General features: G+C 41.7%; 1 protein-coding gene across 1 annotated transcript; it reads right to left on the bottom strand.

Moving 5' to 3' along the window:
- Positions 1–891: 891 nt before the first annotated feature.
- On the bottom strand, positions 892–21,545 carry SRM (spermidine synthase). The gene is made up of 8 exons (XM_033922220.1): positions 21,221–21,545; positions 20,014–20,134; positions 17,507–17,599; positions 16,615–16,768; positions 15,671–15,754; positions 3,611–3,756; positions 2,895–3,017; positions 892–1,864 (listed from the first exon to the last, which is right to left on the bottom strand). The coding sequence occupies exons 1-8, from the start codon at positions 21,352–21,354 to the stop codon at positions 1,847–1,849; spliced, it is 873 nt and encodes a 290-aa protein (XP_033778111.1). The 5' UTR covers positions 21,355–21,545; the 3' UTR covers positions 892–1,846.
- Positions 21,546–23,429: the final 1,884 nt, after the last annotated feature.

Consider the following 23,429-nt stretch of genomic DNA (forward strand, 5'->3'; position numbering starts at 1 on the left):
GGGAAGGAAGTGGCATTGAAAACATGATTGACAGTTTTCTGCAAGTAACTTGAGGGTTCGGATACAAGACCCTACAGTTCAGGACCACTAGACACATTGCACTAGAAACCTCTCTGTTGTAGGCAAGAGTTTTCGAGTTGCTCAGATGAGTAATCTGGTGAGGTAGAAGGGGGCAGCAAAGATAGGTAAGAAAAAAATTGTCACTTCTAGCATTTGTTTCAAACCATTTCACAGTGTGTTTGGTGAAGTGCTCACTTGCGACAGTCACAGAATCTAGACAGACTACCAATTAACTGCATGGAGAACTCTGGAGCCCCATATCCCTTGAAATGGGAACTAAAGAAAACTCCAAAAGCACTTCTGATGATGCAGAGATTATGAATAAAAAGTGGGGAAAAAATGTCTACCTCAAACAAACAGATCACGGGTAGAGGCAGCACATTAATAAGAGACTCCTTTTTAACCTAATGGTTTCCTGCTGCTAATAGAAACTGGCAAATTCTGATGAGGGATTGAGAAACTACATATATTTTAATTTCTTACATGCCTTTTCTGTCACATTTAGGGTACTGGGCAAGACAGATTAGTTTAGCTGTTCAAATTATCTCCCTTCTCATCTATTCAGAGAAAGGTTTGGACAAGTTCCTGGAGGAAAAGTCCATAGTCTGTTATTGAGAAAGACATGGGGGAAGCCACTGCTTGCCCTGGATCGGTAGCATGGAATATTGCTACTCCTTGGGTTTTGGCCAGATACTAGTGATATGGAAAGGCCACCGTGAGAACAGGCTACTGGGCTCGATGGACCATTGGTCTGATCCAGTAAGGCTATTCTTATATTCTTAACTGCTAAAAGAAATGGAATCATAAACAAAGAACTCCTAGAAACTAAGAGTGAGCTATGGAGGATTTTTATACTCTTATATGACACTTTTCCTGATAGAGGAACAAGAGAAGTCTGACATTCTGCCCAAGGCAGGCATACATTAAAATGTACTGTATTACACAACCCCAGTCTTATCCCCATACTAAGAGTTGGGTTCTGGTTTGTCTAAAATTAGAACTTCAGTGATTACATCTGTGAGCTTTTTAGTCCAGACCTGAGAATCCAGACTCATCCAGTGCCTATGACCAGAGTTAACATACACAAAGGCAGCCTCATCCTCCACAATCAGGAAGGAAATGAAACCCAAGCACACTCTCAGCAATTCCTATCACCATAAAACCCAGCTGATCATTCTTGACACCCAACTGGCTAGAATCATTGCCACTTAAAACTGATTCCTTGTATTACAAGAATGAAACGCATCTCACCTCTTTAAACCCAGGGTAGGGTGTGTGTGAAATATATCACGGGGGGGAGAAAAAATATTCGTACTGTCATTTCCAGAGCAGCTACAGTATCCCAACATGCAACATCTCCAAATGAGACTCGTGCATTTCAGAAACAAAAATAACTGGCATAAAGTTAGGGGCATAAAACCTGCAAGTAGTCACCTCTCGCTTCCCTTGCTCAAGCTTGACCGTTGACGATCCTCTGCATCAGAGCTGGTATTCCCTCTAGGCTACAGAAGCAGGTAAGATATAAATCCAATCTGGTAAAAAAATGTTTTTTGGGAGGTAGATGAAAGAGAAAGATGCACTCTTGGTCCTAAGAAGGCTTTTATAATTTCTAACCCATGCCCGACCCCCTCTCAATTTCTTGCCATTCTCCATGCCTAGCCTTCTCTTTGCCTTTGTTGGCAGACGAAGGGTTAAGTTCCATGCCACTGGATTTCGGCTGAAAGGTCACATTGCACTGTCAGAGGCACTGAAGGTCCAATGGAAAGAAATCGGGTTTTTCAGTACATCATACATCACTGAGGACCTGCAAAGAGCAAGAAGAACATGAAAGGCAAGCACTGACCCAAAGTGTCCCAAACCCCTGCCAGACGCACAATTTTTAAATAATGTTGGGAGAATCCCACAGAAAATGCAGTCTTACTTTCTCAACCACCGGCATTTGAAATTTTGGACAATGCATAGTGGGAGATATTCCAGAATCAACTGGGCTTTTCTCTTCCTCATAAAGCTTTCGCCAGAGTCAAGATGGAGAAGCAGATTTCACATGACAGAGCAAAGGGAGAGAGAAAGCAGCAACTTTGTGGCTCTAGCGGAGGTTAAAGGATGCCCACGAGCTAAACCATAAGCCACTGATCTACTAACCAAAAGTGGTGCGCAACAGTAGCTCCCAAATCTGCCCCAACGATCCCATGATTAATGAGATTATAGGATATTTACTGGGTCTCCTCTGTATGCAAACAAATCAAATTCATATTCATGGCAGGGGTTTCTGTGGTTTAGCAGGTCGTTTGGTTATTGTTATAGCTACTCTCTGCTGTTAGTTGTCAGCGTCCGACATAATGTGCTTGTTTTCCTTTTGCATGCTACATGGCAGCACAGAGTGTTAAATGCTGGGTTGGGGGGGGGGTTGCTCATCATGCTTCTATGTGAATTATGTCTAAAACTTTAATAAAGCTTTAAATCAGGGGTGTCCAACCTTTTGGCTCAAAAAAATGTTTCTGGGGCCGCGCAAACACTGCAGCAAGACAGAGGAGGGAGCTGGCAAGACGGTAAACACCAGGGGGCAGCAGAGGAATACACTGCATTGCCCTCGACCGGGGCCGCACAAAATACTTCACTGGGCCGCAGGTTGGACACCCCTGCTTTAAATTAAAAAAAAAAAAATTATATTCATTGTAGCTATCCTGAAAACCTGCGACATGGGAGGACAGGTGCAAGAACAAGTGGCGTCATATACTGATGCTGCTGGCTCCCTTTTATCCTCTGAAAAGAAGATGTATGCAAAATGACAGCATGTACACACTGTGTTAACAGGAAGGGATGTGCAGACTCACTTTGCGTGCAAATTCTGGCAGTACAAATGCTGCTCGGTGAATGTTGGAATTGTAATATTTAAGTTTCATTTTATCCACTTGCTCTTGTGACAGCTCTTGCACTGGCTCATGGAAATTTGTAGTCTGGAAACATAAAACCAAACCAAAAGTTTCAGTTTTCTGGAAGCTCCTAAATAGTAAGCTGCATCCATGCCTGCCCCTGAGGGCTCATGCAGGTGGTACAACCTCAGGCTCCTAGTGAGAATACCACTGTGTTAAAATTGAAGCTGTTTGTTCTAAGGTAAAAAAAAAAAAAAAACACACAACTGCATGCCATCATTTAAGAAAAGCATAAATAAAGTTAGGAATGGATATGTTATTCAGATCAGGGTATCTTAAATCCTTGTTTAAAAATAATCTGAATCTGTCCAACTATTGAATAGGCACTGAATGGCTTCAGCTCAATTCTTCAATTTAGCCTCTTGAAGAGGGGTGCAACCAAGAGAAGAATGCAATCTATTTAATCCCCCCTCCCCAGTCCCACCTATTACCATTTTTTATTTTATAAAAAAGGGCACCTTTTAGCCAGTAAGACACAAAAATTCTGTAAAGGTTCTGCTATACAAAAGCCATCATCTGAAGAGGCATATAGGTATATTATCAGATTGATATTATAAACTATTCAGTTTTCTCCAGTATCAATACAACTATTACAGCTCTGATTATCTGATACTCACTGGGGTCTTGCTGCACAACATGAAGCCAATCTGGCCACTGGGGTAGGTGGGGATCGTGCAATAAGCATATTCCACCACTGGGAACAGAGACTTGCAAAACCGCCTCATCTCTTTAATTAGCTGTAGGTGCAGCCACTGACATTCACCTGTTCAGGAAAGGAGCAAGAAAACACAAGAGTATAAAAAGTTACGCAAGTGTCACACTGTACACTGATGTCTGCAGGAAACAGGGAAGAAATGCAAGCTCTCTCAGGGTCTCCCTCAGTAAGCTTTTCCCCCAAGGTAGAGAATAAAAATGCCTTAACGATGCGAGTTCCTTTATGCGCCGTGTTTGTGACGCGTCACTGAGTACACCGTTAAAAGCGTGGCGGACAAAGCTGCGCTGACAAAAACACGCCGGACATATGCACGTCGCTGGTTCACCCTATTTAAAACCTTATCTTTTACACTCTGAGGGGGGTTGAGTGTGGGGGGGAACCCGACTATAGTTAGAAGTGCTGGCACTCCCGTTGGGGGGGGGGGGAACCATCTCAACTACACTGAAAACTTCTGTTTTTCCCTGTTCGGGAGTTTTCAGTGTAGTTGGGGGGGAGTGTAGTTGGGTGGGGTCCCCCCACACTCCCTCCCAACGGGAGCGCCAGGACTTCTAACATAAAAGATAAGGCTTTAAATAGAGTGAATTGGCGACGTGCATATATCCTGCACATTTTGTCGGCGCGGCTTTGTCCGCCACGCTTTTGATGCGTCACCGAGTTCCTTAAACTCTCTATGCTTCTACAGGAGTAGTAAAACTAAGCTCACTGCATTCACAGTGCATTGTAAAAGTCCACACCCTTAAAATGTTCTTCACTCATTGCTGTCAAAAAATACATTCCATGTTGAAAATGTAATGTTATATAGATAATGAAACCAACTCCTATTTTATGTATTTTGAATAGTATTTTGGACAGCAGAACGTGAAAAACTTACAAAGATTTTGCATTCCACCACTGCTCAATGGGGTGGAATTACCTCAAGCTCCAACTATGTAGAGTTTGGGGGTTGCTGGAGGTGACTGACTGGAAGCTCAAAATTCTGTAACTTCCAGAAATACTTCTCTTCAAATTTAAATATATCACATTCAAAAGTCTTTAACACACAATCTGCTTGGACCTTGACAAGTCGTGTTTTTGTAATTTCCAGACTACACCAGCTCTTACAATGGTTCACCCCATAGGAGACACAGGCATAATTAGTCCAAAATACAGCTGCTCTTGCTCCGTCTTTAGAGATCTTATATTTACATTGGCTTTCAATTGCAGATTATTCCTTTTAGTTTTTAAACCATTACGTAATTTGACCCTATTTAAAAGATTATTTTATCTACATACACCTTGCTCAACTTAAAATCTGTCCAGGAGGCATTTTTTTTAATATGCGGTCATTAAATTGATTAATTGGGATGAGTAATCAGACTCTTATGCTGTTCCATATCTCTGGAACTTAGTCTCCACCTAAAGCTGGTTGTCTTGCTTTTGATCACTTGCAATTTCTGATATGTATGTTAATAAATTTAAAAGCTTTTCCGTACAGTTAATGCTAGGAAAGTGTTTTAATCGCAGTAAGAACTTGCATGACAGCCTATTTTTAGCTGCTACGTGTTTTGATTATGGGGGGGTTTTTTTCGTTTTAAACCTGCGATAACTGTTTGTTTGATTTTTGCCTTTAAAACCTTTTGGTTAAAATGCAGCCCATTTTCCTTTTCTTGCTTGTTGTTAATGCTTATTTTATTCCTGCTCCTGATGATGAGGTTTCTCTTGTGCTTTTAGATGTTATCGTTTATTTTAAATCTGATTGCCTTGATTTGTTTTTCCATTTCACTTAATTATTACAGTCTTGAGTTTATTTGTAAATGTGGCTCTAAAAGTTGGCCAAACATGTAGCATTTAGCCCTCTATACATCTTCCTTCTAGTTTAGACAGTGGGAAGGCTGTTCTAGTCCCAGGAAGAGGGTAGGGAGATCTGCAAATGTTATGTTGGGAGAGTGAGCTCTATATGAGGCAGGGCCACTGTTTTTGAGAAGGGTTTGCTGCCGAAAACTGAGAAAAAATACAGCAGGCAGAAAATGCAAAAGTTTTCCATGATGGAGGGTACAGTTGTTTGGGGAGGGGAGGGGGAAAGAGCGCTGACTGAATGAGCACACAGGCAGTAGCACATATGCCAAAAGAGAGACCATGTATGTGTCTGTCTGCAGAGTGAATGAATGCATGTATGTATCTGAAAAGCAAGATTGTGGGCGAGTGGGTGTGTGAGTGCACAGATGCATGTGTGTGTGTCTTTAGAGAAGTGCATGCATTTCAAGTGAGTAATGAAGAGTGAGAAGGCACACACTGTGTCTCTGATGGGGTCAATCTTGGTTTCCCTTTAAAGTTATGGGTTGGAGTGGAGAAGTCAACTGGTGCAAATGTACTTGGGTGCATACTAAGCGAAGGAAATTTCTCAGCCCAGCTAAACTAGGTTACCTAGATAAATTCCTTTGAAAGCTGTCCTAATATCTTCTTTTGCTTCTTCCATTTGTGAAGCTCTTGCATGTAAAACTTTGTAAATGTAAACCTCAGACATATTGCCCATGGATCTCATTCATTGGGGCAGTTCACTGTGGACTCTCTAGTTTATAGATGCAAAAAAGGGAGTAAATTAAAAAGAAAAAAAAAGAAGAGAGAGAGTACTTATATTGTGATAGTAAATTATGTTGCATATTACACTTAAAAATATTTTTAAAAAGTGATACGATGTGCTCAAAGTGTGTACCAGAGAGATAATGGAAAGTAAAAAGACTTGCCCAGCTTCCCTGGCTCTCAGATCACTGTTCCAGAGCTGCCCAGTTCCGGGAGGGATATTTACATCCCAATTTGGGACGTAGTTAGCAACAAGGGCTACAATTAAGACAGGTTCTTTTACTACTAACTCATGCTATTTTAGCCCCCTCTCCTCCTGTCTTATCCTTCTCCGTTCTCTTTTTCTTAATCTAATTGTAGTTCACCACTCTCCCTCTTGTATCTCGTTAGTCTGTCCTGTCTTTGTAATAAGTTGCTTTGCTGTCATTGCCCCCATCTCCCCCCACCCCCGATTTTATTATATTATGTACAATCGCTTAGAATTAAGATAGGCAATATGTTTCAAGTTTAATGAACATTTGATATAAGTCCCATTTATGCAATGAAACCTAGTTACTAATAACAAGGCTCAATGTCTACAGTAGCCCACATTGATAACTTCCATTCTTAAGGCGTAATCTGTAGTCCCTTTTTCTACCCATTGAAGTAGCACTGCAGCTCCCATAATACATCAGAACAAAGTCAGAAATCCAGAACTGCCCTATAATCTCACTCCTGCAACTGTCAGCTCTCCTGCCTTAACCATTAAGCCATTCCGTTGAAGTATGTGCTTACTCATACCCACAGCTAGGCTCTGAACATTTTCCTGTTACTTCTGAAAAAGTGAAATGGGAAGGGTGTAGGCCAGGGTATGCAGGGAAAGTGAATATGTGTGTGGGAGGGGGGCAAGAAAGGTGTAGGGGAGGGGGATAGATTAGTACAGGACTCTATGGAAATCATCTCCCAAAACACTTTGTGCTTTATCATATCACAAATTTCATGAGACAAAAATGATCCCTTTTCTAAAAGGTTCATGTACCGAGAAACACTAAGGCCCTTATTCTATAAAAGACATAGAAACATGATAGCAGATAAAGGCCAAATAGCCCATCCAGTCTGCCCATAAGCAGTAATCATTATCTTTTCCTCTCTAAGAGATACCACATACCTATCCCAGGCTTTCTTGAATTCAGACAGTCTCTGTCTCCACCACCTCTTCTGGGAGACTGTTCCATGCATCTATCACCCTTTCTGTAAAAAGGTATTTTCTTAGATTACTCCTGAGCCCATCACCTCTTAACCTCATCCTATGTCCTCTCATTCCAGAGCTTCCTTTCAAATGAAAAGCTCGACTCGTGTACATTTACATCACATAGGTATATAAACATCTCTATCATATCTCCCCTCTCCCGTCTTTCCCCCAAAGTATACAGATTGAGATCTTTAAGTCTGTCCCCACACGCCTTATGCCGAAGACCACGCAAGTTTCAAGTTTATTAAAATTTTTGATTAATCGCTTTGTCTTATTTTCAAAGCGATGAACATACATATATATAAATTGAAATAGTTAATATTACCATTTTAGTAGCCTTCCTCTGGACCGACTCCATCCTTTTTATATCTTTTTGAAAGTACGGCCACCAGAATTGTACACAATATTCTAAATGAGGTCTCACCAAAGTCTTATACAGGGTCATCAATACCTCCTTTTTCCTATTGGTCATATCTAACCCTATGCACCCTAGCATTGCCATCACCTTTTCAACCAGTTTGGCCAGCTTAAGATCATCACATACAATCACACCCAAGTCCCACTCTTCTGTTGTGCATAAGAACATAAGAGATTAGAGAAACTAGGCCTCTTCTCCCTTGAAAAGAGAAGATTGAGAGGGGACATGATCGAAACATTCAAGATAATGAAGGGAATAGACTTAGTAAACATAGAAACATAGAATTTGACTGCAGAAAAGGGCCGAAGGCCCAACAAGTCTGCCCAATCATGATCCCTTCTACCCTCGAGAAACTATCCCCTATCATACCTCTGTAGCAACCCCACATGTTTGTCCCATTGTCTCTTGAAGTCGAGCGTGCTACTAGCCTCGACTACCTGACGTGGAAGACCATTCCATCTATCAATCACCCTCTCAGTAAAGAAGTATTTCCTGGTGTCCCCATGAAATCTACCTCCCCTAAGTTTTAGCGGATGTCCTCTTGTCACCGTGGGACCCGTAAGAGTGAAGGTTTCCTCCTCCTCCTCGATGCGGCCCGTTATGTATTTGAAAGTTTCTATTATGTCCCCCCTTTCTCTGCGCTCCTCGAGTGAGTATAAGCGCAGACTGCTCAGACGATCTTCATATGAAAGATCTTTAAGTCCTGAGATCATCCTTGTGGCCATTCTCTGAACTGACTCAATTCTCTTCACATCCTTGTGGTAATGTGGCCTCCAAAACTGGACACAGTATTCCAGATGCGGTCTCACCATAGATCTGTATAATGGCATTATAACTTCGGGTTTTCGGCTGCTAAAGCTTCTTCTGATGCAGCCAAGCATTTGTCTAGCCTTTTTTGAGGCTTTCTCCACCTGATTTGCAGCCTTCATGTCTTCACGGATGATTACTCCCAAGTCTCTTTCTACTTCAGTTTTTGTTAAGTTTTCTCCATTTAAGGTATATGTAGTGCAAGGATTCCCGCTGCCAAGATGCATCACCTTACATTTTTTGGCATTAAAGTTTAGTTGCCAAGTACTGGACCATTGTTCAAGCAAAAGTAGGTCTTGTTCCATAGTGTTTTGCGCGGTTGCACTGTTGGGTTTAGTTGCCCTGCCCACAACGTTGCATAGTTTAGCATCGTCGGCAAATAACGACAGGTTGTTCACCCTCTCCAAGGTAGAGAGAACGAGACAGCATGCTCTAAGGTTAAAAGGGGATAGATTCCGTATAAAAGTAAGGAAGTTCTTCTTCACCCAGAGAGTGGTAGAAAACTGGAACGCTCTTCTGGAGACTGTTATAGGGGAAAACACCCTCCAGGAATTTAAGACAAAGTTAGACAAGTTCCTGCTGAACCAGAACGTACCCAGGTAAAGCTAGTCTCAGTATTTATCTCTTATTCTTTATTTTCTTTGTTAAACAGAAAATGAATAAAAAATATATATATATTTCTTTCTTTCATTGCCGTCTGCAGGTTTTGGCCGGTGGGGCCTTTGGTTCAGTCTCAGCCATCGAATTTAATTTGGCTGAGGCAGTGTTCCTGTTGATGTCACGCCCGCTGATGGGATTTAAAAAGTGCGGTCGGTGTTCTCGCACTATTTCATTAACGGACCTTCATAGCTGGTGCCTGCAGTGTTTGAGTCCCAAACACAGTGTTCAAATTTGAAGACGCTGCTCTTCCTTACAAAAACGTACCATCAAGAATCGTATTCTTCAACAGGAGAAACTCTTCGGTGTCAGCATGGAGGGAGATGCACTTTCCTCTTATATCACGCAAATTAACAACATATAAAAATGCATATTCCCAAAGTTGATATATTCCAAATCACTTAACTGATAATAAAATGCACTTGTCTACCTTTGTTGTCCAGACATTTTAAATTTTATGTACTTATTCAGCTTTACATACTTTCTAAATCTTCACTCTTCTGATTAATGCTTCAGTGCCTGCTTGCATCCCCTTATTACATTACATTACATTACATTAGTGATTTCTATTCCGCTTGTGCCTTGCGGTTCTAAGCGGATTACATTTGAAGATGGCTGGTCATTTCCAGGCGATGACAATACAATTATATGTATAACTTTACAAACTTTGCATATCTAACTTTACATAACTTTTCTTACATAACTTTACATAACTTTGCGTGGAGTTACTTTGTGTTACTTTACATTATCCTTACCGTGCTTGCTTAATTTGCATTAAGTTTACATAATTTATCTTACAAAATTTATCTTACATAACTTTACACGACTTTACTTAGAGTTAATTTATGTTATTTTACCTTATTATTCCAGTACATTGCATAACTTACATTACATGATATTACAAAGCATAGCCTTATGTTATATTACAACGCATAACCTTATGTTACATTACATAATATTACAAAGCCTAATCTTATGTTACCAAAAAAATCGTCTGTTCCTAGGTTGTAATATCTGATTTTTCGGTATTTGGGGAAACTGTGTTTCTAGGTATGATTTGGCATTTCGCCCGATGCAACTAGATTGGATGTTGCCTATGGGGACGAAATTGCAGTTGGTTGTGAGTTGCAGGAGGTTATGAAGGGAGAGAAGATGTTGGTAGATTATAATATTGGGATGTGTTTTTTGAATAGTATGGTTTTTATATCTTTTCGAAACGCTTTGTAGTCCGTAGTTGTGGTCAGCAGCTTGGATATGATGGGGTCAATTTTCGCAGCCTGTGTAGCAAGTAGGTTGTCATATAGCTTTTTGCGTTTTGTGCCTTTGAGTGAGGGGTATGTGAATGGGGTCTGGGTTCTCCTTACTCTAGTTGAGAGGTTTCGGGTTAGGCGGCTGTTTAGGTAGAGTGGTGCTGTTCCGTTTAGTGCTTTGAATAATAGACAGTATAGTTTGAATTGAGTTCTTGCTTGTATCGGTAGCCAGTGTGAGTCGAGATAGGCATTAGTGATGTGATCGTATTTTCCTAGCGAGTAGATAAGTCTGAGAGCTGTGTTCTGTACTGTCTGTAATTGTTTGGTCATGTAAGCGGGGCAGGGTAGATAAAGGCTGTTGCAGTAGTCTACAAGTCCTAGTACAAGTGATTGGACTAAGATCCTGTATTGTATTTTGTCAAAGAATTTTCTTATTTTTCGCAGGTTGCGCATGGTGTAGAAGGCTTTTTGGATGGTTTTGTTAGTATGGGTCTGCATTGTGCATCTCCTGTCTATTGTTACTCCCAGGATTTTGAGTGCTGGCTGTATTGGGTATGTGATTGTATTTGTCATCAGATCAGTTAAGGTAGGTTCTTTGTTTTTTTCTAGCAGCAGGAATTTGGTTTTATCCGTGTTCAGTTTCAGTTTGTGGTTGGTCATCCATGTTTCTACCGTTTCCAGAGTTTTATTCAGTCGTCCTGATGAGTTGGGGTCTTGGGTATTGAAGGGGAGAAGGATTGTTATATCGTCTGCGTAGCTGAATGAGACTATATTTAGGGAGTCTAGAGTGGTGCCCAATGAGGATACGTAGAGGTTGAAAAGTATGGGTGATAATGGAGATCCTTGTGGTACTCCACAGGGGTTTGACCAAGGGTCAGATATGTGGTCTTTTGTCTTTACTTTATAAGTTCTAGTTTTAAGGAAACCTTGGAACCAGTTGAGTACCAAACCTGTGATCCCTATGGCGTCTAGTATCTGGAGTAGTATGTTGTGATCCACTAGGTCGAAGGCTGCTGAAAGATCTAGTTGGATAAGTAGTATCCTGTTTCCTTTGCTGAGGTGTTGGTGGGCTATATCCATTAGAGATACAAGTAGTGTCTCTGTGCTGTGGTTTTTTCTGAATCCTGATTGTGATGGGTGTAGTATGTTGTGGTCTTCTAAGTAGTTGGTGAGGTATTGTGCTACAAGTCCTTCTTGTAGTTTGATATATAATGGGATTGAAGCGATGGGTCTGTGGTTGGCTGGATTATTGTTTGGAGCTTTGGGATCTTTCGGTATGGGGGTGATAATAATCTCTCCTAGTTCTGGTGGGAAGTGACCATCTGTGAGCGTGGATTGTAGCCAGTTCATGAGGTTAGCTTTGAACTTGATGGATGCGTTTGTTAGCAGGTACGATGGGCAGCTGTTTAGGTCACAAGAAGTTTTACTATATTTGTTGTATAGTCGAGTCATGTCGTTCCATTGTACTTTGGGGAAGTTAGTCCACGTTCTGTCAGCTACTAAGGCTTCATCTGTTGTTGGTGTTGTTATAATCTCATCGAGAAGGGTTAATGAATTGTTGAATGTGGATCTGATATTGGTGATTTTGTGCTTGAAGTAGTCTGCTAATTGGTGGGCTGAAGGAGATTGGTTTCCTTGAGTAGCTAGGAAAGGTTTGGTGTCCGTGAGTTTTCTTACAATATTGAAGAGTATTTTTGAGTCTGGGTTTTCAGTGCCTATTAGTTTGGAGTAGTATGCTTTCCTTTTTTCTTTTAGTTTGATGTTATATTGTTTGATTTGGGTTCTCCATGCTACTTTTGTTTGGTCTTGTTTCTGTTTTTTCCATATTCTTTCGAGGTGTCTGCATTGTCTTTTTAAATGGAGAAGTTCAGCGTCGAACCATTTGTCTGAAGGTCTACAGATTTTGTTTTTTGTTTTTATTGGTGCTAGCTCGTTCAAAGTAGCTTCGCTAAGGGTACGCCAGTGAGTTACAAATTCTTTGGGGTTGATGTGGTCGAATGCTGGATCTACCTTCTCCCAAAATGTAGTTGGATTAATTTTCTGTCGTGTGTTGATGTGGATTTTTTGGGGTGCGGGTTTGTGGTTGTTTTGAGCCCAATTTATAGTGAAAGTGTATTTGTAGTGGTCTGACCAGAGGGAGGGGTGCCATGTACCGTTGGATGTGTGTATGTTTTGAGTGTCAAGGTTATAAGACGTGAATGCTGCAATGTCCAGTTGGTGGCCTTTTTCGTGTGTGGGTTCGGGGTTGAGTATCTGATAGGATAGGGTATCGAGATATGAAAGTATTCCCTCTACTTGTTTGGAGGAGTGGTCTTCTAGATGGAGATTTAAGTCTCCGAGGAGTAAGTTGTGGGTGGAAGTTAGTGAATTCTGGAGAATGAATTCTTCGAGTTCTTGTTTTGATGTGGACCATTTCCCTGGTGTGACATAGCATAGAATGCAGGTCAGGTTTCCGGAGAGAGTGTTATCGGAGAGTTGACAGGCTAGAAGGTCCAGGTGAGGGGATGTGTTCTTGGCTAGGACTTTTAAGTTAAAGTTGTTTTTTACTATGATGGCTAACCCTCCCCCTCGTTTGTTTTCTCGACAGACAAGCTCTAATTTATATCCTTTTGGGCAGAGATCTATTATGCTTGGGTCGGAATCTGAAGTGATCCAGGTTTCAGCTAGGAATAGGCATCCTAGATGATCTTTGATTAGCCAATCTTTGATTAATTCCACCTTTGGATTGATTGATCTTATGTTCATGTAAGCACATTTTATTGGTGTGAAATTTGTGAAGGAGAATTGTGAACTGATTGAGTTGAGGAAGATTCTTGGGGGTGACAAGTGTTTATGGCTGTTTGTCTTGGGTTTTGGCGGGGGTCGTTTACCCCAGAATGTTGGGATGCTTTCTAGGCTGGAGTTGGGACATGGTGTCAGAGTTCTGAAGGAGTGGAGTTTCCTGGTTGGTGGAGTTTGCCTGAGGTCTGTTGTAATGATTGGGATGGAGTAAGTATGGTAGCCTGCTGTTTTCCAGTTGGATATGAGGAGGGCGAGCAACAGAAGGACAAGCAGGGTTTTAGGAAGGCGGGTTGCCATTGCTAGGGCGTTAGTTGCTAAATGTACGATGTGAGTGATCTGACTGATAGGATTATCTCTTAGCTGTTGCTTTATCCTATTTTGGGGAGCTGGTGAGCTGCTTGTTTCTAGTTTGCTTCACTACTGCCGCTTCACGAAGGCGCTCACTAAGGTGCATGTGCCTTTGTCGTGCGCCTTCGTCAGCGCGCCGAACGGCTGCTCGCCGTGGGCAGTCCAAATTTCAACCGATCTGTCCCTCGCTGGTCACGGGTGATGGGCGGAGCGGAGCTCGCACGCTCTCCTCTCCTCGAATCTCCGGGGCTCTGCTGGTGGCTGAGACGGTCCTGCAAACTGCTGCGCGCCGTGGGCAGTCCAAATTTCAACCGATCTGTCCCTCGCTGGTCACGGGAGAGGGGCGGAGCGGAGCTCGCACGCTCTCCTCTCCTCGAATCTCCGGGGCTCTGCTGGTGGCTGAGACAGTCCTGCAAATGGCTGCGCGCCGTGGGCAGTCCAAATTTCAACCGATCTGTCCCTCGCTGGTCACGGGAGAGGGGCGGAGCGGAGCTCGCACGCTCTCCTCTCCTCGAATCTCCGGGGCTCTGCTGGTGGCTGTGACGGCTCAAGAAGAAAGTAAAATAAAGGAAAAAAAAAAGAAAAAGTTTTCTCTCCCGGCTGGCAATGGGAGGAGGCGGATCGGGGCTTGAATGGCCTGTGTGCAGGTCCTACGGTCTCCTACTCTGGCGGCGTGGGCTGGTTCCTGCCGCTGGAGCTCAAGCAGAAAGTAAAATAAAGGAAAAAAAAAAGAAAAAGTTTTCTCTCCCGGCTGGCAATGGGAGGAGGCGGATCGGGGCTTGAATGGCCTGTGTGCAGGTCCTACGGTCTCCTACTCTGGCGGCGTGGGCTGGTTCCTGCCGCTGGAGCTCAAGCAGAAAGTAAAATAAAGGAAAAAAAAAGAAAAAGTTTTCTCTCCCGGCTGGCAATGGGAGGAGGCGGATCGGGGCTTGAATGGCCTGTGTGCAGGTCCGACGGTCTCCTACTCTGGCGGCGTGGGCTGGTTCCTGCCGCTGGAGCTCAAGCAGAAAGTAAAATAAAGGAAAAAAAAAGAAAAAGTTTTCTCTCCCGGCTGGCAATGGGAGGAGCTCTTTTTCCACCCAATTTCTTACTTTTTCACTACCTCCCTTTAGTCCATTCTTGATCTTGTCCCATCAACCAAATCCTTTTCCCAGGCATCTATATTCCCATCCTCAAGCCCTGCTTTCTCCTCCCCACCTGGGCCATTTCCCCCTCCCATAATCTTCCTAGTCTCTCTCCCCTGCAACAGTTCTTACTGTTTCTTATTCCACACTTCTTTCCAAAATTCCAAAGATCACAAGGAGCAGCACTCCTCCTTGCTAAAACAACCCTTTCCCAGCATTTAGTTCCCGATATCCTTCACTCCCTATAGTTTATCCCTAGATCCTGAGTTTCCCTGTTCCTTACTCCCCACTTCCTAACCAATCCTCTATTCCTCTCCCCATTACCTGGTAAGATGCAAAAAGCTCCTTTCTGATCATTTTTCTAAATGCAGTGCAGGTCTTACCACACATCTGCACTTGCAACACTTTTTCTTTCCTGGATTCCTCGCACCTTTGCTTAGTCTCTTCTACTTTACGTGCTTAAAGCAAGCAAGGCTGTTTTTTACCTAGGCCCCCTTCCCCATTAAGCATCTGCACTTTTTGTCCATGAGTAAAAAGCTGCCCTGCAGTAGTCAAAGAGAAACAGAGCAAAGAAAATTCTTCTTACAAATTCTTCTTTATTCATTATCACTAAATAAATCAAACCCCCAGCCTTTTACACAAATAGGAACCGTGACTGTATCCTGCCCCTTTCCCTGACCTGCTAAACCCACAATGGATTCTCATGAGCACAACTTCCTCACCTCTCATTCATTAGGAAAGAAAGTTATTTTGGAAAACTGCCTGTCCTGGTTCCTGAGGTCCTCACCTTGACAGCAAAGGATTCCATTCTCCCGTAGTGCTGCCTTCATGAGTTGGTAGTAAGATTCCTTGAACAAACTCTCTGCAGGACCTGCAAAGGAGCCACAGATTGCTCTAAGCATTACAAGGTATCTAGAGAGAGAAGGGTTCTGAATGAATGTAAGATGCACACACTATTCCAACATTGTGATAGATAAGGAGAGATTTCAAAATACAGTCAAAACAGTCTGAAATATGAGGCTGAAGGAGATCAATGAGCAACAAAGTTATGAAGCAGGAAAGGCAAAAATGTCACGTGATGAGATAGGTGGTTGTATCTGGAATACATTTTGTCTAAGGGACAGTTCTAAAGTAAAATACTTGCACTATTCAGTGGGTGACTTTTTAAGAAAATTTCCATAAAAACAAATCAACACACAGGAAAATAATAGTAAGAAAAAATAAATAAATAAAAAAAATTATAAGATATAGATAGATAAAAGCATTTCCCTTTCCAAGATCAGCAGATGATATCCCTCTTCCAGAGCGATGGGCGTCTCCCCTATACCCAGTCTATGGGAGCCTCCTCTCCTTCAGGCCTGCAAGCATCCAAGAGCAGTCTACAGGCACCTGGCTTGCCAGTACCCTCTGCTGTTAATCTAATCTTGTAACAAAACGGAGGGAAATATCAGCACAAGAGTATATGAACAGCAGGATTTTGGCTGGTATTTTGGCAAATGAATGCCTGCCTCAGGGGTTAAATAGTAGCCTCTCATTCAGAAAACTGTAGATCATCATAATTAGCCCAATTCAAAAATTGTCTGCATTTGTCTCTTTCAGACGTTAAAAAAAAAAAAAAAAAATCCCACAAAAAACTTACACCAGCCTCAGGTTCTACTTTATCTCCTGCGCTTCATTCCTGCTGTTAATCTGCTTTTGACAGCAGCATTTCTCAAAGGTGCCATTTCTTACCTACGGGGTCTGAGGAGTCGGTAATGATCACATCAAAAGCTTCCTGGTTCTGTTTCATGAACTCAAACCCATCCCCAACATGGAGAGTGAGCTTGGGGCTGGAGTATCCCACAGCCATGCTCGGGAGGAACTTCTTGGATACACTGATCACCTCCTAGAATGTACAGACATCATGTGAATTGGTCTCTCTCTCTGCTGGTACCTTCTTCTGATCTACTTACCATCGGAAGCATCCCAAGCTGGAATTGAACATATACAACACATCCCATAATGCTCTCACACTGCCCAATGCATCGTGACTAAGCAGGGATGAGGTGACGAATTTTGGTGCCCCTGCCTCCATTTGTGGCATATGGCTTAGCACAATTTTCTAATTAGTTTCACTAAGGACACCAATAACAGATTAGTGCTTTCAAGACGGTTCACAGGTCTTGGCAGTGTGAGTTTCCTATGTTCTAGCACCAAATATTCTCTTCTCAACCCAATTCTTAACCCCAGCATATCCCCGATTCATCACATCTTAACTTATGACACAGCACAATCCTCCATCTTTTTAGTAATTGCACCTCAACACCAATCCATATAAGTGAAGAATCCCAATTAGACTGCTTCAAATCAATGTTAAAAACTTTCTTATTCAGAGATGTTTTTTGACATATGAACATCATTTTCAAAGCTCCTTCACAAACAGGACTGCCTTTGCCTTTTGTACTAGCCTTAAATATTTTATTTTTTTTAAATACTTAATGGAGTTCTCTCTCTCCTAACCTCCTGTTTCATGTACATCAGTCAAGGTCAACAAGTATGTATTACCCCAAATTTTTAAATCTATGTACTCCGCTTAGAATTAAAACAGACGGAATAACAAATTTTAAATAAACTTGGATATTACCTCATCAATTTCACACTGCACCACAGACTCTACAGATTGGTGTTTCACTACTTCTCTCAATACTCCTCCATCACCACCACCAATGATCAGCACCTGGTAGAACACAAGAAAAAAGAAAGCTTCAGAGATTCAGATTACAGCTTTATTAAAAACTTAATATACTGCCTAATAGCCAAGGTGGCAAAACCAGCGATGTACAATAAAAACCAATATAAAATCTAATTCTGATGATCACAGGCCCATACAGGCTGTGTAGACTCTGTGGGGGTTTGATAACACCACAGGGGCTCTATTTGTTACAAAGAGTGGTGACCCTTTGGATCGCAGATTTTGGATATTATGATATTGAAAAAATTTGAGTAGTTTATATATGGTGTGACAGTTGGCAGAAATTATGTTGTTGCAGGAACTCCACTATAAATTCTTGTAGCATATATATATATATATATATATATTCACCCCTCCAGGGTAAAAAAGATGGGTCTACCTTCAGATAGGGCCTGTCTGAAATGTGGTGTAATAGAAGTGTCTTACAAACATTACATATGGAACTGCAAACATATTGAACAGCTCTGGACTGCTGTATGGGTTTGAGTGGTCTGTATAGTACAGCTTGGACTCCAAATCCTAATATTTGTCTATTGGATGATACTACCAATATCTATGACAGCACCAGGGCCTCTGACTTTTTCTTGCGTAAAGCTGCTCTTATTGCAACAGTGGATATATATTATCTCACCATATTAACTCAGTGGAAGAATCGTATACATGAACATTTATGTATGAAGAAGCAATCAGTAATGTTTCAGGCATGACTAGTGCAGCATAGATTTCTGAAATTATGGTCACCTTTTGCTAATGCACTGTTGAGACTTCGATCTGCAATACTAAATGATTTAGAGGTATAACTCTTAATATTATCATTCACCATCTATGTATATTATAAAAGTAGATTTAATTTGGTCAGGAAATCGAGGGTGGGGAGGGTCTGATTGAGAAGTGAAACAATGTTAGGAATTAATAAGAAAAGAATGGAAAACAAAGATGAAAACGTTATAATGCCCTTGTATCGCTCTATGATAAGGCCGCAACTTGAATACTGTGCACAGTTCTGGTCTTAAAAAAGATATAGAGGAATTAGAAAAGATACAGAGAAGGGCAACAAAAATGATAAAATGTTTGGGACGATTTCCCTATGAGGAAAGGCTAAAGCAGCTAGGGCTCTTCAGCTTGGAGAAGAGATGACTCAGGGGTGATATGATAAGAGTTCTATAAAATACTGAGTGGAGTGGAAAGGGTAGACGTGAAACACTTGTTCACTCTTTCCAAAAATACTAGGACTAGGAGGCATGCGATGAAGCTACTAAGTAGAAGACTTTTTACCAACCAGAGAAGATATTTCTTCCCATAGCATGCAATGAAACTTTGAATTTGTTGACGGAGAATGTGGTGAAATCAGTTAGCTTAGCAGGGTTTTTAAAAAAAGGCTTGGATAATTTCCTAAAAGAGAAGTCCATAGGCCATTATTTTTTTTATTATTAGGTGGTTATCTAATCGGTTTTACAATCAGGTACTCAAGTATCTTCCCTATCTGTCCTGTTGGGCTCACAATCTATCTAACATACCTGGGGCTATGGAGGACTGAGTGACTTGCCCAGGGTCACAAGGAGCAGTGTGGGGTTTGAACCCACAACCCCAGGATGCTAGGGCTATAACTCCAACCAGTGCGCCACACACTCCTCCAATGGCTATGGAAATCCACTGCTTATTCCTAGGATAAGCAGCATAAAATCTGTTTTACTACTTGGGACCTAGGTTGACCACTGCTGGAAACAGCAGGATACTGGGCTTGATGGACCTTCGGTCTGTCCCAGTATGGCAATTCTTATTTATTTATTTTTATGCGGGTAGGGGTTCTGATTGGGGGGGGAGGGTGGAATTGGATTAAGATTGCAGCACATGTTCTAGATGCTTTGTTGTTGATATGGATAAAGTATCCTTCAAATACTATATGCTGAAGTCAAAATCAATAGATACTTTCAAATAAAACTAAAAGTAAAAGCAGAAAAGAACTACACTGTCAATAGGATAGGCCCCCAAAAAGTACCTGTCCAGAAAACAAATCTCAAATTTATTACAATTTACTTATACATTCTCTGTACTCCATAGCATCCCAGATCTTACCGTCCACCCTCAGGCAATAAAACTCCAAATGCTTGCTAAAAAAGTGAGCTTTCAAGGATTTCCTAAAACACACCAAAGATGGTTCTCTAAGCTTTTTCAGTGCATGAAAATCAATTTGGTTTATCAAGGAACTGCATTTTACTGAACAGTTTGCTCTGTGTATGTCTTCAAAATGCTGATGTTACATAGCTCAAGCAGAGTTTGGGCAGCCCTGGGCTCAGACCTTCAGGTGCAGAATCCAAGATGTCATGTGCGTTTGCCTTGCATGGGTCTGGATGTCTGCAAGAGCCTATATTATGAACTTGGGCTTTTGGATACCTTACCTTGCGTGGATTTGGATGACAGCAGAGTGGTAGGTGAGCAATCATCTCTTGGTAAGAGAATTCATCTCTCTCAGTGCACTGGATAACACCATCAAGCACCAACACATTTCCATAAGTCTTACTGCAAATGTCAGAAACACAAAAACATTACACCGATCAAGGACAAAAGCTAAGAGTTACAGTTCAGAATCTGAGAATGTTACCCAGGAAGTGTATGTATATATATAAACATAACTTTGAAGCAGGGATTCCAAAATTCACTACCTTGAACAGTATGGATTTTGAAGGTTAATGAAGAGACCTAGATGGGGCCCAGAGGAAACAGGAAGAGAGAGTGAAGTTACTTACCTGCAACAGGGGTTCTTTGTGGACAGCAGGATAAATCAGGCACCACCATTCATGGAGCTGTCTAACGACATCACCCATGTGTGGCTGACTCATCCTGCTTGTCCATAATAAAAAGAAAAACAGAAGGTTGCACTAGAGTGAGTGGGAGAAGATTATGAGAGAGGACCACCTATGGGCAAATGGGCAAGAGTTAATGAGGCAATATACATAATTAGATTTTGTGGGTGAGGAGAGCAAGGGAGAGGAGGAGTAGAGAAACATAACAAGTACATTTCATCCTAGCAAGTAGGGATATATTTCAAGCAAGTTATTAAATTTTTAATTAAAGATTCTTTTACGCATGCCTTTCTGTGGTACAATTGCATATACTGTATATGGGTACCGTCTCTGTCCCTAGTGGACTCACAATCTAAGTTTTGTATCTGGGGCAAGAGGGTTAGGCAACATGCCCAGGGACCCACCTCAGTAATCAAAACCACTTGCCCAGGTTCCCAGCCTCCTGCACTAAGCATTAACCTAGGAACACAGTGAATCTGTATTTTGGTCTAACCTCACTCTGCCTATGCTCGATTAACAATGAGAAACCAATTCAAATGCTGTTTACTGTACAAGAGTTCTCACCCAGTGAAAGATTCATAATCATAACCCTAAAAGAGAGATGCACAGTGGGGACCCGGGAGGTGCACCAATTACATAGGAACAGCATACTTACTGCTTGAATAAGAGGCCTTGAATGAGGTATACAAGGGCGACATAATTACTTCTTAATTAAGAGGTCCTAGCTAGAAGAAAATATAGGGATTGTATAGTCATCTCTTAGCAAGAAACCCGAGATGGCATGCATGGGTTTGATAATTACCTCTTAAATAATAAGATATCCTGGAAGGCAGACTTCTTCTGGTACAGAATCTCCTCCACCTGCAAAGACATAGCCTGTCCTGGCCACAAGCTGCATGTCTCCCGGAACCAGCCCTCCTGGATCAGAGAGTCCATAGCTGCTTGGGCCCGGAACCGGAACCGGTGGCGACAAAGCGCTGCCGACAGCTGGATTTGCTTTTGCTGCTCACCCTAACCGAATACGTATGCACGCTGACTGACAGTCTTTCAACCAACGAGGCGCAAGAGCCACACAAATGTAACTAATGAGAACGTCCTGCCGGGGGGAGGCGGGCACAGCAGAAACCTTCATGGTTGATGTGTATGAAGCACAGGACGAACTCACACGTGGGCTGAAAGTGAGAAAAATCCGAGGGAGGTGACAAGGGGGAGGAGAGCCCACAGGGAGAAATAGGGGAGGAAACGGGGATAAAGTGGGTGGAAGACGCCGAGACTAGCCTGCAGGGGAGCACAAGATGTGCCTTGCTTGAGCAGTCAGAGATTGGCAGCATGGTGGTTTCATAAAAATCATCCCTCCCTCTCTTGCTGCTCAGAAATTATTATTTATGTGAGCAATATTTTCTTAATTTTTGCAGATTCAGAGTGAGAGCATGTTTTTAAATCCTTGCATTTCTTAACAGAGGAGTATCTCAAAATCTCAAGAAATTTTGAGTTTGGGTTCTTATAATAACCTCCTGGCAATGCAGTTAAAGATGGTTAAAGTATCCTGAAACAATGTGTCCGGCAAAAGAGAGAGAAAAAAAAAGTGTTATTTAAAGAGAAAGCTCATCTATTCTATACAGACACAAATCTTGATCGGGATTAACCATCGAGTGCGCCCAGAACAAGCAAGAATGTTGCTTGCCTTTGTCCTATGACACCATCGTCGTAAGTTAAGTCTTAAATCTCCCCAAAATAGGGTCTTGTCAAACGGTGATTGCAGAGGAAAACAACTTTGACCTAGAGATCTTTGATTGAAAACAAATATATATATATTATCCCTAGGGATGTCACATATACTGTATATAGTGCAAAGTGTTTGATGTTTTGTGGCCTATAATATTTTTTACTTTTGGCAGTTTTGGAAGGACAGACCTCTAGGATGTAGAGTGGCTCTGGTTTATCTTCCTGTAAGGAGCTGATTCATAAAAGCAAAAAAATTAAAAAAAATCTGCCTTATGAATTTTTGCAATAATACTGATACATCTGAGAGAATACCCTCAAACGTTTGGGTCCGGGACGTGTGCCTGGTTCACTTGTGTCTTATTCCTGCTCTGAGCTCGACAGTATCTGCCATCATTGTTTACACTTTCACTTTACCAGGAAAACTAAGATTTCTGAGTTGCACTATACCCGAGTAGATTCAAATCGACTTACAATGCAATTTAAATAGATACAATTTAGTATATAGTACAGGATGTTCTTAGTGGTACATTATAATACAGTTTTGAGGGGGGCACAATATAACAGAGGAGAGCTAGGAAAGCACGGGATAGAAAACAAAATAAATAAATCTGTTTGAGAGGGATGTTATGAGGTAGAGGTTTTCTTACAGTGCTATTCAAGGATGCTAAAAGAGGCACATTGAATGATACCATGAGGTAGAGATTGTTTAGTGGTTGAACTGCACATATGGTTCAGTAGAGGTTATAGGATGATTTGTGGGCACATTGGTCAGTTTTCTTGGGTGAGGATGGTGTCTTCAGCTTCTTTTGCAATTTGAAGTAGTTTGGTTTGGATCTGATGGTTGTAAGGCGGTTGGTTGTTCCAAATCTTTGTGCCCATATATGTGAACATGGTGTTGTAGGTACATTTGTGTTTAAGGCATTTTGTTGAGAGAGTTCAATTGAAATTTACTAAGATTTCTGTTCCAGGTGGGTCATGAGGGACAGAGTTTTCATGAAAGATGCGGAAGAATAGACATGATATCTTGAAGTTTATTCATGACCCTACACTAGTATTAACGGGTAGCCAATGTAGATGAGTGATATATTGCCAACTATTACAAAAAGGTTCCAGTTCCAGGATACCAAGTCTTCTTCATAAGAATTATGTCATACTCAGTTGAAGATTTTCATACACTGCCAGTGTTGGATACAGGAAAGTCCAGTCTAGAGATGGAGAAAGGGCTCCAAGATCTACCTGCAGTCTATGCAACCATCAGTAGGCATGAATGCCCAGGACAATAGTGA

This window comes from Geotrypetes seraphini, chromosome 15 (genome assembly GCF_902459505.1).
Source record: "Geotrypetes seraphini chromosome 15, aGeoSer1.1, whole genome shotgun sequence".
Classification (NCBI taxonomy): domain Eukaryota; kingdom Metazoa; phylum Chordata; class Amphibia; order Gymnophiona; family Dermophiidae; genus Geotrypetes; species Geotrypetes seraphini.

Bases quoted from the DNA above. Each gene is read 5' to 3' on its own strand.
- SRM (XM_033922220.1), bottom strand. From the start codon at position 21,354: ATGGACTCTCTGATCCAGGAGGGCTGGTTCCGGGAGACATGCAGCTTG. The intron at 3,757-15,670 runs GTGAGGACCTCA...TTTCCTGAACAG, and splicing joins TGGAATCCTTTGCTGTCAAG to GTGAATGTCAGTGGCTGCAC. The intron at 3,018-3,610 runs GTGAGTATCAGA...TTATGTTTCCAG, and splicing joins TGTTGTGCAGCAAGACCCCA to ACTACAAATTTCCATGAGCC.